The 20,431-nt window shown below is 41.6% G+C and overlaps 1 protein-coding gene across 1 annotated transcript in view; it reads left to right on the forward strand.

Annotated features, from left to right (window-relative positions):
• Positions 1 to 222: 222 nt before the first annotated feature.
• The window catches only part of si:ch211-216b21.2 (heparan sulfate glucosamine 3-O-sulfotransferase 3A1), a 50,118-nt gene continuing 29,909 nt past the window's right edge, over positions 223 to 20,431 (forward strand). Inside the window, exon 1 of the mRNA XM_021576254.3 lies at positions 223 to 3,826. Coding sequence (XP_021431929.3) covers positions 3,180 to 3,826 — 647 coding nt within the window. The 5' untranslated portion in view covers positions 223 to 3,179. The remainder of the gene's footprint in view (positions 3,827 to 20,431) is intronic.

A 20,431-nucleotide genomic window follows, 5' to 3' on the forward strand; every position in this document is an offset into this window, starting at 1 on the left:
GTTTTCTCCCTGTCTCTACAGAAAAAGCATTGAATTAATCCTACAATATTCAGCTATGCAACACCTCAGGCCTGCCCAAGAGGACACACAGGTAGTATATCACGTCATAAATATGTTGTGTCTCAGGAATGATGGATTTCATTATTCCCTGAAGCATATTATTTTAATCCAGACCTGGGTTCCAGTACTATTTGAAATCATTTTGAATACTTTAGCTGGGCTTGACAGTGCTTGTGATGTCCCGTGTGGCTTAGTTGGTAGAGCAAGGTGCTTGCAATGCCGGAGGTGTGTATTCGATTCCCATGGGGGACCAGTACAAAACAAGCTGTATGCACTCACTACTGTAAATCGCTCTGGATTTCAACTCGTATTTTAACTCACGTCTGCTTTAACCACCACTCAGAGGATCTAAAGTAGTTCCTTACTGGGTGCTGAGGAGGGTATGACATCATTGCACACTGGGTGGCATTTAACTCTGTCTTTTATTTAGCTCTTACTTACTCTCTTAATTGAGCTCTTAAGTGGCTGATGCCACTTCAATTCACATAAAAATGTGACGTTTTTAGGGCTTGCTCTGTTTTTTAAAGAGTTGCTCTGTTTCAGCCAGAGAGGGAAAAAAAGGAGCTTGCGGGGAAAGTTTTTTATGTTAATCATAATTCACCCCAGGGAACATATTATAAATCAGAATTCAACTTTGTCCATTTGTAAAAGTTTTTAATGGTAGTATATTCATATAACAATGTGTGTACTGTGTTGGCCTCAGACTAAATGATGCTATGTGTCAATAATATTGTATCACAAGTTCACAACATAACCTCTAATAGTGGGAAACTTCTTCTGACCACGTCCGAATCTCACCCGGGAGTCCCAGCATTTTGATGAAATTAGTATTTCTGTTTTACAGCCTTGAATTTCCAAGTCCAGAAAACTGCAGCAATAACAGTTCCTAAACCTCAGAGCATAAAGCTGTCTGACAATGAAGTGCAGTACTGAGACGCCCAGTCTGCATCTGAAATGGCACCCTATTCACTATATAGTGCACTACTGTTGACCAAGGCCCATTAAGTGCACCACCTTTGACCATGAGCCCTATGGTCCCTTGTCCAAAAGTAGTGCACTATAGGGTACCATTTTGGACACACCCCTAGTCTCCTTATGTACCCAGACTACTTGACCAATTCAATCATTCGAACCAGGAAATGTTGGAGCAACCAAGGTTTCATTGTTAATACGTAGTACATTTGAGTGGAACATTGTCCAAATCTACAGCGCTAGAAAAAATATTTCAATATAACTTTACAACAACAATCAAGGACAGATTATTCTATGATTTTGGTATTTGTCTTCTCTGTGGACATTGTTAACTATGCCTCACCGTGCCCTTAGAATTGATTCAGTATGCAAAGTAAAGTGTAATTCTGTTCTGAGGGTAATAAACGGCTTTGTGTTTTGCATTACCTTTAAACTCTGCATCCAAGATTCCAACAAGGCTGCGTCGATGTAACCATAGTACAGTCATTTGGATAAATGGCGAAGATGAAAGTGGGATTTCGTTTTTACATGCCTTCTAGACTGTTTGCACATTTTTGCTAAAGCACCAAAGTCTGGGTGTATAATTAAACTCTAAATGCTGTTTTTTGTGTTTGAAGAAAATGTGTATCCCTGCACTCCTTGCACAAACATTTAACATTCTCCAAATGGCTGTTACACAGACACACCCCGGATCACATAGACTAAGTCGCTAATACTTCAGAAAAGCTACTAGATTGCTTGTTCTGATGAATCACTACAAAATATGTGTGTCTAACTCTTGACTCAACTCCTGACTAAGGAAGGAACAACTGTATTGGGTAAGACATGCAGCTAAGAGACCCATATCTTTCTACTCTCTTTCTCGTTGCATTCCTCCATCGATGTGAAATATTTGACCCTTGGGGGTCTGCTGGGCAGCTCAGAGGGCTGGAGAGAACCCTCCTATCACCTCTAGTCTTTTAGGGAGGTAGAAAGGCATTGGGTGTGATTTGTTAAATGTGGGGTGCCCCCTGTATTGTGTCCCGAACACGGGGACATCTGGCAGTAGCAATACGGCCATGTGATAAAAGCCTCTGTGGTCTCTGTCCTCTTTCTCAACCAGTGAGCTGTGCAGCATTGAAGCACTGCCCTGACATTCTCATGCTAATACACAGAAAGGATGACAGCAGATGTGAAACATTTGGTTCTGTTCTTGTTCACTTGTAAAGAAATAATGTGCCCGTTATCATTATTTTACTTTCTGCTGTTCCGCTCTGTGTTATAAAACAGAGAGAAAGAATGTTTACAATGGAGGCCATCTTCTTAGGTGGCCTGAGGCAGAGAGAGGGTTGACTTTACGTGTGACTGTTGGGAAATGGAATATCTAAGGAGAGTGATGGCTCTGAGGTTGACTCAGTGAAAAAGCATTTTAGCTTCAGAATAAGGGTAAACTACATATATAATCCTACTAAGAAACATTTGAACAATGAGTTAATCAAACAGGTGTGTGTGTGTGTGTGTGTGTGTGTGTGTGTGTGTGTGTGTGTGTGTGTGTGTGTGTGTGTGTGTGTGTGTGTGACAGCCATCAACAGGCAAGGCAGGTTTGGGACAAAGTTCCCTCCCTACTGCCATTTCATTGGATCCTGACATGCCTCTCACATACCTTTGCAAAACGTTTACACACTCTAATTTGATTAAGACATGCCCATCTTCCTCTCTGGAGTCATACAGAAGTTTGATACAACTGCCACGTGTTTAAAATGAAATAAAGGTGCTGAATTTATGCAACGTCATTTTAAACAACAAACAGTCTACATGTTGTATTCTCATCGTGGCTAGAGTACTGACAATGCTGTTTTGGCAATACATTATTGGTTTAATGCGAGAGAGCCATCCATTGACATTTAGAATTGCACTGCGTATTCAACTGTTTTCTGACGTTGAAGTAGACTTACAATATTATTTATTATAAGGACTTTAACAGCTCGAGCGCTGGGACACATGTGAGGGTTATTTTTGAGTGAGCCGCGTGCAAGGTCTAATCCACTGGTGGATGCGGAGCAAGCTCCGGTAGCCTACGAGCTGTCCCCTCTATTTCTTAATGGCAAGACCCGACAATGTCTGCCTAGCATGGCTGTGGCTTCTGAACCGGAGACCCAAGGACAGTTATGGCTTTTAGCCGAGTCTATTCGGACCCCCTGTCCCGAGGCATTTTCAAGAAATTTGTGGTCATGCTGTGTTCTCTCCTCACCTCCCTGTACCTCCTCCACTGCCTCACGGACCGCTGCAGCAGCATGCCCACGCCGGTGAAAGCATCCAGCCAAGTCGTGGGCTTCTTCGCCTCGGAACTACACGACTTGAGGTCGCTGAGGAGGAAAAGACTGTTACAGAAATGGACCACAGGGTCCATGCCGGGCTTGAGCTACGAGAGCGCCGACAACGCTAAACGCGCCTCCGAGTACTCCCGGTTCAACGATGCTGATACCGGACAGGTTTTGTACGAACCGGGACATCAGGTGGACAGTGATAACGAAAAGAACCGAGAACTGTCGCATTATATGCAGCCTTCTTTGGGTGATATAGTTTATTCGAAGAGATTAGCACCTCGGTTTATGGTGAAGACGGGGAGTACAGGTAAACTCAGTCCGCTTGGAGACGGGACCAAGAAGCTTCCCCAGGCGATGATCATCGGTGTAAAGAAAGGAGGGACGCGCGCGCTGCTCGAGTTCCTCCGCGTGCATCCAGACATCCGAGCTGTGGGAGCCGAACCGCACTTCTTCGACCGCAACTACGAGAATGGGCTGGAGTGGTACAGGTGAATGTTTAAATAAATACATTAAATATACATTAAATTATTATTATTGTTATTTTTTATTAGCAGTGGGTTTATTGTTAGTAGTATTATTATTAGATTATGATAAACCTATGCCTCTACTTTCCCAAATTCATCAGTGCAGAGTGAAATATTGTTTGGTGACAAGTTTTAAAAGTTGTGCTTTTGTGTTGTTTTTAAAGTTGTGCACCGCCAGTGCCTCTCACTGGCAACACTTGTTCAACGGACCAAGTTTTATAGCACACTTATTTTCTATTACTTTGTTGCATTTTTGTCTTTGAATGGGCTTTAATTACAGTATATGGTCCTTTTTTCATTACAATATACAGGATATAAACAAAGATATTTACATGTAAATCATGGACAACTTGGTGCCCTATAGGCTACTTTATTCAACTGTTTAACCAGTGTCAAAGTTGTGGGAGAGCTCTCATAACACCTACATATATCCTATAATTCACTACAGATTAATTGGATATTTAGAGTATTTTTGATATTAAGAAAATACGCATTTAAGATATTTTTTATTTATTTCTTTAGCCTACAATTAACACTGCGTAATTATGACCTATTAATTAGACTAACGACATGTTTTTCCTACCCAATTATATAGGCTATTGTCTTTTCCAAGACCAATGAGTGGGATTCATTTGTAACGATAGTTTACATGATTAAGTAGCCAACCTTCTCAATGACCTTATCAATAAGTTCATATTTTATTTACTCATAATGTATCTTGGCAAATCGGCTTCTCTCTAGGTTTCATGGCAGACCGCAATATCACCTTATAAAATGTATCTCCCCAAAATCCTAAAGAAATATATTAGTGTCTTATCGTCATTTATGACACTTTCCATTGCATTTAAAATAAAGTAAATACTTTTTATGTAAAAAATAAACGTAATTGCTATCTTGTAATGAATAATTATCAAATATAAAACATATATAAAAAAAATCGAATTGTTCTTCATAGGCCTATTCAACATCACCAATAGTTGAATGGGGAGATACAAATCAGTATTATAGGGAAAAGGCCCAGATTTAGATAACAAGCAAAGTACCGCCAAGCAAAGCACTTTAAATGCATCGGGAGTAGGGTCAATGTCTGACCTAAAATAAATATTCTCAACAAACTCTAAATACACATAAATACAGACATACACTCTCTCCCCCTCAATCCCCTCTCTTCTTTGGGAGTTACCATATTTTATCCCACTTTTCTCTCTCTTTATGTTGAAGCATATGAATTTGTGATCAGTAGGTTCACGTTGTTGTGTGTGCATACGTTTGTGTGTGTGTGTGGTTGTGCACACGCCCATGTGCGTGTGTGTGGTTGTGCGTGCGTCCATGTCTGTGTGTGGTTGTATGCGTGCCCATGTGTTTGTGTGTGTGTGGTTGTGCGTACGCCATGCGTGTGTGTGTTCTCTCTTCGGGGGTTCATGTCTCTCCCTCTCAGTGGGTCTGTGTGTAATGGGGCATTGCCGACACTGCAGCTCTGTTTTTAAGAAGGATTAGGGTTATAACGAAGGGTTACCTGAGTGTCTCAGGAGGTTTGATTCACCGTTTGATTGAGTTAACACTATGCAGTTCACTCTAAAAGCTTGGAGAAACTTCTCCTCTCACCCGGGCCCCCTCCTTCTAACTCCCCCAAAGCCCCCATCCAGCCTCGGCCCCCTCTCATACCCTAGCTCTCATACCCTCTCCCCACACACAGACACCTCCTTCTTTGTGCCTCTGTGAGCGTGAACACTCTCTCTTTTGGCCATCACTCTTTCACACCCTTCTGTTTACCTATTCATCCATTGTGGGAGTGTATATCCATGAGGGTTCCATCTATCCTGAGGAGTTGCCAAGATTCTTCTACATGGAATTTAGTCCATGAGCTCCAAGGACTAGCCGAACAAACTCAACCTCAGGGCCTGTTACACTTAATGCCTTCCATTAAAATGGGGAATGGGCCCTTGAATTAAAATGGCCGGAGCAGAAGAAATCAAGAAGGGTTACAACAACTTGACTGACTAGTCAGTCTGAAGGAGTGCATCTGCTGTGTAGAGGTCCACTCCTGTCAACTCTGTTCCAGGAAGTCTGAGAGAGACTCCCTTTATTAATAGTCTTTGTGTGTGGACACTTTAACACAGTCATTTAGACTTGAACGTGATTGAAGTGTGTGAAACTTTGTTATTTTACTCAAGAAGTGTCAAACACGCAAACGGAAGTGGAATGCTGTTGCTGAACCGTTAATAACCTCTGTGTGTGTGTGTATGCTTTTGATAGGAAGTAGCCCTCTCATTTAGACATAGGGCTTGATTCAATCAGCCGACATCGCCTAGCGGTTGTTTCGGAGGTGTCTTAGTTGGTTGTTTTGGCGGTGGTAGAGGTGGAACTGTGTTAGCGCTGTCAAATCCACAAGCGGCTCCTGGTATTATACCTAAAGCGGACATTACCATTGGTTGCACGGAGTTTCATTTAAGAGAAATCCCATGCAGCCTTGTTTACAAGTTAAAACAGATGTAATCTACACCTCCATTATGATGATAGGAACCCTCATTATTTAGTTGAATGATTTTTCAAGTTGACCGTCATTTCTTTATAGCCTACGCTTTCTCCTTCTGAGCTTCTAATGCGAGTAGGGTGGGTGTGGCTTCATGACAATGATCGCAAGAGCAGCTGCTCACCAATTTGACGGCTCCAACGCAGTTCAACCTCCAGAACCGCTATGCGGCTGTTTGCTGTCGTCAGTAAATGCTTGATCTGATTGAATCTAGGCCTTAGTTTGATTGAAGTATGTGAAGTTTCTTTTTCCCTCTATTCAAGAAGTGTCAAACGCTAATGGAAGCGAAATGGTGTTTCTGAACTGCAGTGCACTCGGAGTTCATTCACTTGACGTCAAAACCCTCTAAATCTGGGTTTCAGCTGTCAAGCTCTGGACATTTTTTTTCATTCTCTTTTTTGGTCTTTTGTACTGCTGCATGGAATGGCAAAAAAATCTGCAGATTATAAAACACACATGACAATGTGATGGATTTGTGCAAATGGCTAAGCATTAAGAAAACAAACAAGAGAACGGTCTGGCGCTATTCATTCATGCTACTTGTCATTTTTGTGTATTGTTTCACAATTCTAGAAAACGGTTTTGGTTCTAGAAAGGCGGTCTCGGTGGTAGAGGGAAACAAGGCCATGGTTTCTATAGCTAATCACTGCATCCAATTTCCTGGAATTTCGTGATTCTTTTCATTAGTGTGTGTGTGTGTGTGTGTGTGTGTGTGTGTGTGTGTGTGTGTGTGTGTGTGTGTGTGTGTGTGTGTGTGTGTGTGTGTGTGTGTGTGTCTGTGAATAGTTAAAGGCAGAGAGAGCAGAGGCATCCGTCTCATGGGACTTAGAGTCTTTGTTTAGAGTAATGGCCGATATGTGGACTGAACATGAATCACTATGGCCTGTCTGTCTGTCCCTGTGGGAATGTGTGTGTGTGTGTGTGTGCGGGCGAGCGTACGTATGTACATACGTGTGTGTGTTTCCGGGGTGTTTGTGTGTGTCTATGGGAATGTGTGTGTGGGGGACATAGTTTAACACTTCTAAGTCCTAATGTGACGTGGCATCAACAACATCCGTCCGTGTTTTCCTGCTTTCCCAGTGGAAACATAGACAGACATATTGTTGCCCCCAAGTCCCTACGGAAAGTTATCACTGTTTTTGTAGAAGATACCAAGAATAATCGTCATTATTTGCATAATATTTTTAATATTATTTTCTATGTAATATATCCAACAGTTGCAGTGGCGATTTTAGTATGTAAATCTTGGTGGGGCAATCTCAAAAAGACACTACACAACACTAAACAATATATTAATTGCAGTATAACGGCAATAAGCAGTGCCCACAAACTGTTAGGGCCTACATAAAGCTGTCCCAACAGCAGAGCTTTCTTTCCATCACAATGGAGTGAATCCTTACCACTGCTACACCTGGCTATCAGCGGAGCCTTGTCTGGCAGTGAAACAATTAATTCAGCCTCGTTTACTGCCTTTTTAAAAAACAAAGCTGATATGATTAAACAAATGTGACAATTGAGATGATCAAACTATGGCATAAAGGGAACGAGGAGCGGATAAGAGGCATTACGTAATTTCTTATTATTATTTATTACTTTAATGAGCGAGCGACGACGGAAGTAGTCCATATATGTGTTCAGCACTTTTGAAATATGCAGCGACAGAATGCAGAACATGGGCTGCTCTTACAGTATTTTCCCCTGTACACCAAGTCAGAACCGTAGGATAAATAAAGACTTTGATAATAAGATGTTGACATGATCAGTCCAATCAAAGGTACTGTACATATGACATGATTTGACGTCATTTTATCTGTGGTCAATGACCTTGAGCCTTCTTGGAAGGTCACATGTAATATAACTCTATGGCAGGACCCAAAGGGCTGAAATTTTGGATGTCTACCCTTACTAAGGATATAAACTTTGGGATGATGTAGTGTCCCCATGAGTGACAGAACACTGAGCCAATCACGACGCAATGCTCCTATGTTTGGCTGGCTCACCCCACCACCACAGAAAGCACTGAGCTAGGCTGAAACACCTGCATTTTGGAGCTGCCTTACTCAAGAAAACAATAAAGAGACCATGTTTGTATGCGGCTTTATTGTTTAACTCAATGATATGTAAACTACCGTTCAAAAGTTTGGGGTCACTTAAAAATGTCATCGTTTTTGAAAGAAAAGCAATTTTTTGGTCCATTAAAAAAACATCAAATTGATCAGAAATACAGTGTAGACATTATTAATGTTGTAAATGACTATTGTAGCTGGAAACGGTACATTTTTTATGGAATATCTACACCTGCCCTGATTAACGGGTCGCCACTGGACAGTTGTAAATAACTTTCACCAAGTTTTTGGAGTGTTTCGAATTCAGCATACCCAGTGTATCTCCCTTCCCCTGACAAAGTGAAATCTGATCCACACCAAAGTTGTACTAATGCAATTTGTACAACAAACCATTATCTTTTAGTCTTGTAGTACGTTGGGTAAAATGTAGGTTTTATGCATTTACATGTGTGTGTGTGTATCTGCCTCTCTGTGTACAATGTAAGTAGTTGTACAGGAGGTCTACATTGTTAGCCATTAAACAGGAAGTAGTTCTAGGTCTACATTGTTAGCCATTAAATAGGAAACCAGCGGCTCAGTGTTACATTTCACTACCCATCTCTCTACCTTGTACCGAGACAATAATGCTTGACCCGACAAGCTATTGTTGTGGAAATGTGATGTACTCCAAGTGAACAAGGTCACCGACAACACTCTGATGTAATGAAAGGTCCATGTTGATGGTAGTTTAGCGTTATGTCTGGGACCTACTAGGGTTACCCTCTAGCTCAGCCTTCTACCCTCTAACCCAGCCTTCACCTGTCAAGGCCAGGGGATTTTGAGGGGTGAGTGGGGGTTGAGCGGGGTCTGCAGGGGTCCGAGGGGGTGCGCTGTCTGACATCACCAGACTGGCTGGATTAGGCCAGACCAAACCATCTAATGAGTTAATTGCCCTTCATAAAAACACATGTGACCTGTACCAGACTAGCAGTCTGAGGTCCCTGCCTGCCAACACATCATCCATCCTATACATAGTATATTTCCAGAAACCCATGTTATTGTCTTGTTAAGCCAAGTCTTACAAGAAAAATAGATGTGATTATTTTGTATTCAGTTGTTTGCATGAAAAGTATGTTGTACCAAAAACAAGACACAAGGGAGTGAATTATGAATGAAAAAGCTGAGCTCCAAAAAATATAATTTTGTGTAAAATTAGGGCATTTACCTGTTTATTGAACTGGCTGTATTTGACAGGAAATGAAGTAATGGTACTAAAAGTTTTCTGATAATAAAAGCATTGACCCATAGAGAACGGTTCTTTGAGGATTTTCTGTAGTGCTGCTCTCTGTTCCTCTGGCTAGCCCTGTCTCTGTAGTGGCCTGTGGTGTGAGGCCGTCAGATGTGGATGTAGGGAAAGACACTATCAAAGTATGTTTTTACTGTACTCCAAATGCCAGGCATACATTACAAGATCCAGATGTAAACATTTGGAATAATATTTTGGATCCTGTCCCATATATGAATACCATAAACATTCATTTTTCAAACTCCTTTGTGATTATCATTATTTCCTACATGAGTCTAGTCGTCCAGCCAAATAGCTTCGCTGATGCTGCTCCATGTCTGAAAAGTTGCACAAAGAAAATACATTTACTCAGTCGTCAGAACTGTTGGTGAAAAGTGGTTTAAATTCCCAGCATTTTCCGTGAGCTTCACTTCCAAGTTGTTCATATTTTGGCAGGGTTAGGTGTCAATTAAGTGGGTGGCAGAGTTGAGAGGGCTGCCTTGTTTGTTGCTCTCAGACATGTCACTCGTCATTGGCCCTGTGAAGAGGTCTGGAGGACACGTGGAAAGGAAAGGCTGGCAGCTTATTGGTAGGGAGGAGAAACATCCCAGCAGTTAGCTATATTACTGTGGACGCCTTGAGTAGTGTGAGGAATTTCTGTAGTTTTCCATTATAGCAAAGTCTATACAGGCACACAGAAGCAATGCATTTACAGTAGATGACTTTGCAACTATTCATATGTCATACGTTCATTAGTTAGCCTTCATCGTGGTGTGTGCTGCTGGTTGTCATATGAAAGCAGAACCCTACCAAACAAAGAGACTTTGTGTGTGTGTGTGTGTGTGTGTGCGTGCGTGCATGCGTCCACGCTGTATGCATCCCCCCAGTGTACCACTGGCAGTCAACATTGCTTTGATCTGGCTTGGCCAGGAGTCCAGCTATGACATGTTCTTCCTCTCAGAGTTTTAAACGGAGCGAATGAGTTAAAATGGGCAAAAAAATCCACTGCACACACTGGTTGAATCAACGTTGTTTCCACTTCATTTCAATTAAATTACATTGAACCAACGTGGAATAGACGTTGATTGAAATGACGTCTGTGCCCAGTGGGTCTGTCTCTTTATTTCTCTCTCATACGTACAGTACACTAACTCTCTGGTACCAAGGTGTTTGATGTACATTTAATACACTCGCTTCTCTGAGCCCAATTGATTTATCAGATTTTCCTTGAAGGTGCACTACTGAAAACACAAAGCTGCATTGAAGCACCCAGAACAGTGCTGGACAGGGTGGTAACCCGATCCCCTGAGAGAGCAAGAGAGAGCAAGAGAGAGAGAGAGAGAGCTCCTGAGCATGAGACCCTGACTGCCTCAGGGTTGTGAAAGTGATTATCATGGATTATAATTGTACTTGTAACACAAGGGGCCCCTCACCTTCCACTGGAGGAATGTAACCCACCATCACCATACACAAACAACACACACCAAGGTTATTATAGTTTTGTGTTTTTATTTCTATTAGACTAAGATTTTCTTTTGAAATTATTTTTAGTTTCAGTTAGTTTTCACATCTACTTTACTAGTTTTATTCAGTTTCAGTTTTATAAAAACATTTCTATTTCGTTTTGATATTATTTAGTTTCAGTTTTAGTGTTAGAGACAGAAAGTAGCCTAATGTGTGGGAGGCTAGGAGCCATTTATTAGTTGTATAGTTGTTGTGTTTTTCGAATGTCACTTCTTGTCACTGTGGGTCAGTAATGCATAAGGTGATGGATCAGGTTATAGGTTAGGTTAGGTTTAAATACGTAGATAGTGGGTCAATTTCTGGGTCAACCAGGAGCGCTGAAGCGCGAGGCTCAACATTTCCACTGTTTCAGTCCCGCAGTTACCACGTTGTAGCAGCGTGAAGCGCACCTGTGCAGATAATCTGCCTTCAGAAAGTATTCACGCCCCTGGACTTGTTTCACATTTTGTAATGTCAAAGTAGAATTATGTTTCTGACTTTTTTAATAATTCATGAAAAATTAAAAGCTGTAATGTTAATAAGTATTCAAACCCTTTGATATGGCAAGCCTAAATAAGTTCAGGAGTATATACTTGCTGAATTAACAAGTTACATAATAAGTTACAGTGTTTTAACATGATTTTTGAATGACTACCTCATCTCTGTACCACACACATACAATTATCTGTAAGCTGAGCAGGGAATTTCAAACACAGACTCAACCACAAAGACCAGGGAGGTTTTCCAATGCATCGCAAGGAAGGTCACATATTGGTAGAATAAAATAAAAATAAAACAGACATCGAATCTCCCTTTGAGCACCGTCACGATATTTATTACATTTTGGATGGTGTATCAATGCACCTTCACTACAAAAATACCGGTGTCCTTCCTAACTCAGTTGCTGGAGAGGAAGAAAACCATTCAGGGATTTCACCATGAGGCCAATAAAAAATATTCCAAAACATGCATCCTGTTTGCAAAAATGCACTAAAGTAATATTGCAAATAAATGAGGAAAAGCAATGAACTTTTTTGTCTTGAATACAAAGTGTTTTGTTTGGGGCAAATCAATACAACACATTACTGAGTACCACTCTCTGTATTTCAAGCGTAGTGGTGGCTGCATAGTTAGGCGTATGCTTGTAATCGGACTGCTGTTTTTCAGTATAAAAAAATATATAGAATTGAGCTAAGGTAAAATCCTCGAAGAAAACTTGGTTCAGTCTGCTTTCCAACAGACACTGGGAGATTAATTCACCTTTCAGTCGGACAATAACCTAAAACACAAGGCCAAATCTACACTGGAGTTGCTTACCAAGAAGATAGTGGATGTTCCTGAGTGGCCTAGTTACAGTTTGGACTTACATCTACTTGAAAATATATGGCAAGACCTGAAAATGGTTGTCTAGCAATTGTCAAAAACCAATTTGACAAAAAAATGAAAATAATAATGGGCAAATGTTACACATTCCAGGTGTGGAATACTCTTAGAGGCTTACCCAGAAAGACTCACAGCTGTAATCGCAGCCACAAATGATCTTACAAAGTATTGACTCATGGGTTGTGAATACTTATGTAAATGATATATTTCAGTCTCTCTCTCACTAATTGGTTGTACATTGTGTACACACATAATATTATAATTAGGATTTCAGTTTGTGTGTGTGTTATTGGGTTAGGTACATGAGAGTTAGTCTGAAGTCTTTACCATTCAAACGCACCCAATATCTGCGGTGCTGCTCGGGGCAATGTCATCTCGCTGAGTCTACCTGTAGCCCTTTCCTACCTCGTGGCTTCATGGGTGGAATGTTATTAATATTGAGGAATGCTTTTCCAACAGTCTTGAAGGAGTTCCCACATATGCTGAGCACTGCTTTTCCTTCACTCTGTGGTCCAACTCATCCCAAACCATCTCAATTGGGTTGAGGTCGGGTGATTGTGGAGGCCAGGTCATCTGATGCAGCACTCCATCATCCTTCATGGTCAAATAGCCCTTACACAGCCTGGAGGTGTGTTTTGGGTCCTTGTCCTGTTGAAAAACAAATTATAGTCCCACTAAGCACAAACCAGATGGGATGGTGTATCGCTGCAGAATGCTGTGGTAGCCATGCTGGTTAAATGTGTCCTGAATTCTAAATAAATCACTGACAGTGTCACCAGCAAAGCACCCCCACACCATCACACCTCCTCTTCCATGCTTCATGGTGGGAACCACACATTTGAAGATCATCCGTTTACCTACTCTACGTCTCACAAAGAGAGACTTCAAAGTTCTTAAAATTTTCTGGATTGACTGACCTTCATGTCTGAAAATAATGATGGATTGTCATTTGTCTTTGCTCATTTGAGCTATTCTTGCCATAATATGGACTTGGTCTTTTACCAAGTAGGGATATCTTCTGTATAACACCCCTACCTTGTCACAAAACAACTGATTGGCTCAAACACATTAATAAGGAAAGAAATTCCACAAATTAACTTTTAACAAGGCACACCTGTTAATTGAAATGCATTCCAGGTGACTACCTCATGAAGCTGGTTGAGAGAATGCCAAGAGTGTGAAAATCTGTCTTCAAGGCAAAGGGTGGCTACTCTGAAGAATCTCAAATATAAAATATATTTTGATTTGTTTAACACTTTTTTGGTTACTACATGATTCCATTTGTGTTATTTCATAGTTTTGTAATTTATGTAATACATTTCCTCTATCTTCTTTTTTTTGAAGTCCATAACCATGTGTGTGAGGTGTATACTTGTGTTTCAAAGTAGATTTCTTTAAGAATCACTCTGTGTGAGCCTGATTTAGCCAAGTGCGGTGAAAGGTTACATTTTAAAGTACATCTCAATGTGACCTGCCAGATTCAGAAGCTTGAAGCTCCATCAGAAATAAAAGCTTGAAACCTCATTAGATTTCTGCCCCTCAAAAAACTCAAACTTAAACATAATTCATAATGGTTTGTATTGTATTTATTTAATTTAGTTTTGGAGTCAAAAATAGTAGTTTTAGTATAGTTGTTGTTTAAGAAAAATGTGTTTATTAATTATTATGTTTCAGTTTACTAAATCGTTTTTTGATGAATGGATTTAATTTCACCCTTGACACACACACACACACACACACACACTTGCACTTGATCCCCACCATCACCCTTACACACCCCAGCAGCTGACCCTAGGAGGTCCCCATACAGGGTAGTGGGGTAGGTTGGGGAGGGTGAGGTGGGGAAGGTTGGGGAGGGCAGTGTAGTTTGGGGAGGGAGGAGGTGCGGTCGGTTGGGCCACGGTACTGGCTGTCAGCAGCTGCCCCCTGGCATGCAGGGAATCTTCCCCCTGATGGGAGGATGGGGTCAGGCAGCAGGTGCAGGGTGATCCTCAGACACCTCCTGAATTCCCCAGACGCTCACACCTGATGTTTTCACCTGACTGACCAAGGCACCCAAAATAACAACCTGTTTGTTGTCTGTTGGCCTGCGTCTGTCCGTCGGTCTGTCGTTCATTCCTGTGGAGGTCTAGTTGGTAACTTTGGTACAAGTGGCCGAAGCCTCACCGACCAGGGACCATGGTGAGCTGCAGACCTGATATTTGATATTTTGCTTGAGCCTGCCTGAAGTGCCAGATGGGTAGTTTTGCTGTTTTGGGACTATTCAATTGGTTCATTAAGCTAGGTAAGCTCAATCAAGCACAGATAAAGTATTTAAAATGATATCAAATAGTATTTGAACCCAGGTCTGGTGAGCTGAGCTTTACTGAGAGCCTGTAGAAAGAAAGGTAATTGATCATGGTTAGGGTTAGGTCATCGAGGGCCACCTAGAGGGCTTCACACAGAATGTACCACCCAAAAGAGTTCAGAGTTCACTACAGCAGACAGCAGATGGTATTGTTGGGTATGGAGTTACACTTGAAGCATTCTGCTTGTTGTTTATTTGCTCTGGAGGTTTGCGTCCACACTAGTCAGGCCGCAACCTGTTTGTCCCTTTATTATCTTAAGAACACTTCCGTTAAACAGCTGTTGTTCTTGTTTTATGGGGTATTAGTAACAGTACTAAGCAGTATCCGCTCAAGGATTCAGATTACAAAACCATTTGGTTTAGGCCTACAAATGCACAAGGCCTGCAATTCTCCCCTATGGTTTGAAACGTTATAGAGCTGAAGCAATTTACTGAAGCAATTTACTGAAGCAATTTTGATCATGTCTTAAGGCCAAATGTGCAAAATATCCCAACATTAGACCTCTCAAGCCTTTGCCCATAAGTCTGCTCCATTGTAAGGCAATAGGTGTAATTCCTAAAACGAACGATAGTGATTTACCGGTTTTCAGCGACTGTTTGTGAAACTCAATGTTGTTTATTCTCCTTGAGCTCCCTCTGTGGAAACTTGTCATGTAATGTTTTCTAACATTATAGAGCTTTCCTTCGGCTCCTTAAGGCACTTCTCTTATAAGTTAGTGTATCCACTTTATATGAGTCTGAATGAAAAGGACCCATGTCAGTCATTTCACTGACTGCCATTTATGCCCCCCTCCCTTCTACTTTGTGTTTCAGTTTTTTCTGGAAGCCCAAGGGGGATGGGAGTAAAGTGTTATTCTTTCACAAACAAAGTGAAATCTTAAACCTATCATTTGGTAGTGAGAACCGTTGCGTTCAGGTTTTAGGCTACTGGCACGGTCTCTACGGTCTCTCCACTAAACAAATCACGAAAGTACTGAAAAAATGTATGCAGATGGATCATTTCTTTAGAGCTTTAGCATGAAAGCCACAATATTGTTGCAGATTGAGGTGAGCCAAAACCGTGTTATTTGGGCAGAGAGAAGGCCGGTTAAATGATGCGTGATGCAGAGTACATGCATGTTACAGCCCTCAATGGTGCGGAATGATGGAATAAAGCCTCTGCCTTAGCATGATGGATCTCTCTCTCCCATCACACAGGCAACAGCTTTATCACAGGACAGGGAGCCGTCCGCCGTGTTTTCCACAAAAGAGAAAAAAAGAGGATGGGGAGAGTGGGGGGGGGGGGGGGGGGGGGGAGAACCCAGATCTTTGGAAAGCCTGGGAACTAATAAAAAGAAGGAAGCCCTCAACTCTTGAGTGTTCTGTTTTCCATTTTGACCGTAATACATTTCTCTGAAATGACTTTGCCACACATCCAATATGTCCAGCTTTTTGGCACAGTTTTTGGAGTGCCTGTCAAAATTAACAGCAGTTTAGTCGGTTAAATAATGACTCCTCAAAAGGTTACAAGTCCACAGTTCCTTAACCACCTCTGCAGTGAAGTCTTGTTGCTCTCTTCCTCTCCACTTTACTTATTCATCTGTTTAAACATGAAAACAACACACTCTCTTCTTGGTGCCTCCCTGCTCTCTACCTCTCTCCCCTCAGCCTCCCTGCTCCACACCTCTCTCCCCTCAGCCTCCCTGCTCGATCGGCAGCCTGAATGCTGACATACTTGCCATGTGTGTGTTATCTGCAGCCGTCCATGTTGCGATAGAATGTTTCCAAACCAACCTTCCCTTTTCCCTCCTGCTCCAGAGGGGCACGTGAAGAGCCAAACAGGCTCTCTGGCAGAGTCTAGATCTCCCCTGCTCCTGTCTGCAGACCAGACTCTGCCAGAGCATGGAGAGAAGATGAACACACTCTATACCTCAGACAGACAGACACCGCACAACCTCTACCTAATGTGTGAGCACAATAGAGATAAACCTTAAAGGAAGACTCTTGTAGAGTAAGTCTTGTCACAGAACCTGCACTGTAGGTATATACACTGAGGGTACAAAACATTAGGAACACCTTCCTAATATTGAGTATATTGATATCCTCCCTTTTGCCCTCAGAACAGCTTCAATTTGTCAGGGCATTCCACAGGGATGCTGGCCCATGGTGATTCCAATGCTTCCCACAGTTGTGTCAAGTTTCCTCGATGTCCTTTGGGTGGTGGACCTTTCTTGATACACACAGGAAATGGTTGAGCGTGAAAAATCAGTTCTTGACACACTCAAACCGGTTCGCCTTGCTGTACTTAGCTGTATCAGTCATCTTGGGGAGACAATAAACCTGTTTTCATTGTGACTGAAATTCAGCTCACCCTGGACTACCATCAAATCAGTTGCGAACCTTCTGATCCTGCCTGTTTTACTGATTGATGTCTCATTTACAACCGTCTAATGTGCAGAAGCCAAGTAAAGAACGGTAGAGAGGACTTTTGTGAAAGAAACAGAACATGCAGGAGATTAGGGTTTGGCAGGGCTATAGTTGCTTGGCCAGAAACCCTGCAGATTGTCTAATACGGGCTGCATCCCAGGGGTGCCATTTGGGATGCAGTCATGGGCTAATAATGTAGCAAGAGAACGAGGAGAGAAAGACGAAGTGGAGTTTAATCTGTCCTGAAAGACATTTCATAGAACAGAAGCATCATAGAATCATTACATGTGTGGTTTCTAAAAGAGGTACCTGAGTTTCTCTCAAGCAGGAACCCAGCTGTTCAAACGTGTTTTACACAATACGTATTGTATTACTGTACGGGACTGAAAGAAAATATGTCTGCTTGGTAGAAGAGACAGTCAGTCGTATTAAGTGCCCTATGGTAGGGCTCATCAACTAGATTCAGCCGCGGGCTGATTGTTTCTTGAGCGGATGGTCGGGGGCCGGAACATAGTTTGTAGACTGCAAATTGACAGCAAGAAGCCCACACAGATATAACATTTCAAACCTAGCTTACATTTGTATACGATCACACGTCTCTCTATTATGCGTGGGAATACTTGGGAATATATTTCCAGAATTAAAATCACTTGGAGCCAATTTCCTGGTGTTTTTACTGTCTTTTATGTCCAACAATGACATTTGCTTAGAAATAAAACCAAATGCAGCCCGCGGGCCGCGAGTTGGGGACCCTGCCCTATTGAGTGCTTTGTAATAATGCCCCTGAGAAAGGCAGTTAACTTACTGTTTCCCGGGCGCCAATGACGTGGATGTCGATTAAGTTAGCCCCCCGCACCTCTCTAATACTATACTGTAGGGTAAAATGAGATACGCTGCCTTCAGAAAGCAGTCATACCCCTTGACTTTTTCCACATCTTCTTGTGTTACAGCCTGAATTTAAAATGGATTCAATTTAGATTTTTGGTCACTGGCCCACACACAATACCCCATAATATCAAAGTGGAATTATGTTTTTCTATATTTTTACAAAATAATGAAAAAAATGAAAAGCTGAAAAGTCTTGAGTCCATAAGTATTCAGCCACCTTCTTATGGCAAGCTTAAATAAGTTCAGGAGTAAACATTTACTTAACAACATTTACTTAACAATGATGAACAACCAATTTGACAGAGCTTGAAGAATTTTGAAAAGAATAATGGGAAAATATTGTACAATCCAGGTGTACAAAGCTCTGAGACTTAACCAGAAAGACACAGCTGTAATCACTGCCAAAGGTGATTCTAACATGTATTTATTCAGGGGTGTGTATGTAAATGAGATATTCTGTATTTAATTTTCAATACATTTGCAAACATTTCTATAAACATGTTTTCACTGTCAATGTGGGGTATTGTGTGTAGCCTCTTATGAACCATTCTGATCTCGTGGGCATACATTCATACATTCTGTTTTCACCACTGTAATGCATGTAGATGGGTGATAGAGAAATACCTATTTCATTCATGTTGCATTCAGGCGGTAACACAACAAAATGTGGACTAAGTCAAGGGGTATCAATACTTTCTAAAGGCTCTGTATGTCAGTGAGAGGTTTGCATATAGGGATATGTTTACTATTAATATTACTATTAATATCTCATACATTCGTTCACTCACACAACCAAGATTTTAATCAGAACAGCTCTGTTTCTGCTTAAGTCTTTGTATTATTTATTTCTCTGCAAGATACAGTAAATAAATATGGCTGCTCTTTACTGACTGCCACCAGTGTCACACTGCTGCTTGATGAAAGAGATGGAAAGTGTTTGAAAATGAGTGTACCACCTCCGTACCAGTTTATTGATAGATGGAGTGCAGCAGCTCGGCCCGGCCATTTTGCATAAAGAAGTAGGGAGGATCGGAGGATAGAGGGTGTGTGTGTGTGTGTGTGCGTGTGCGTGTGCGTGTGTGTGTGTGTGTGTGGTGATTCAGGGTCTATCTGGCTCCGAGGAAGTGATTGATACACCCACAGTGAAGCATGGGGGAAGCCACCCAGTAATTCAATTAATCTTAACCTGAACACTGTAATTGCTAATGTAACTAGCCCTGACTGTACATTAGGCTGAGGCATGGGGAGATTGCTGCTGTCACAAGAGCATGTAGCTGTACCTGGACGGTGATAGAGAGAAGGAACATCTTCAATGTTCCAAAGTTTCAGAACAAAAGAGGTTCTTTCTCCAGTGTGATTGGGCTATAGCTTCTCTCCATCTCTGCTTTCTCCTAAAGATGAGGATTTGCATGCTAATGAATGAAGCTGGGATCAGACCGCAATACTTGGATTGGCTGTGATACTGCAGAGAAATGAAGAGAAAAAAACTTTAGGGAAAAAATAATGAATATGGGGAATGTTATCTCTGTACAGATTGTCATTCTATAGTTCAAGTGAGCATGATCATTATGTGGAATTAAGTGTAGGCTAGTTGTCCCTTTGAAACTAGCTGCCAGTTAATAAAGCACTGACTAGTGCTAACATGGCTTAATGGTGTGGTCCATAATATGTTGGTTGTCATGGAGAATACATGCCAACACATGGAGAACACATGCAAACTCATGAAATACATTTTCTTTTGTTATTCTTTTGTGTTCGACCTCCATCGTTTCCTGACCCCTTGTGTCTTGACATCAAATGCTTTAAACCACCTGAAAATCCTTTGAATATCCCTGCTGATATTGATTATATTATTTTGATTGTAAAACAATGATTCTAAGGTGCTGACCCCTAGAGACAGGAAGAGAGGGCGTTTTTATGAGCTGGTTTTTATGCATCCTCTTGACACTGGACACCTTGAGAATGACAGATAAATCACGTTTGTAGTAAAATCTCCAAATGTGCCCTCTTGTGTCCCATTCATTCTCTCATCTCACACATTTCCGCCTATCAACTCTAATTCTGATCTGTAGTGGCTCCCTGTCACGGTCGTCGTAAGGAATGGACCAAGGTGCGGCGTGGTAGGCGTACATTTTCCTTTTAATAATATAATATGAACACCGAACAAAACAACAAAAGC

This window comes from Oncorhynchus mykiss, chromosome 20 (genome assembly GCF_057628025.1).
Source record: "Oncorhynchus mykiss isolate SJ-2025 chromosome 20, ASM5762802v1, whole genome shotgun sequence".
Taxonomy (NCBI): Eukaryota; Metazoa; Chordata; class Actinopteri; order Salmoniformes; family Salmonidae; genus Oncorhynchus; species Oncorhynchus mykiss.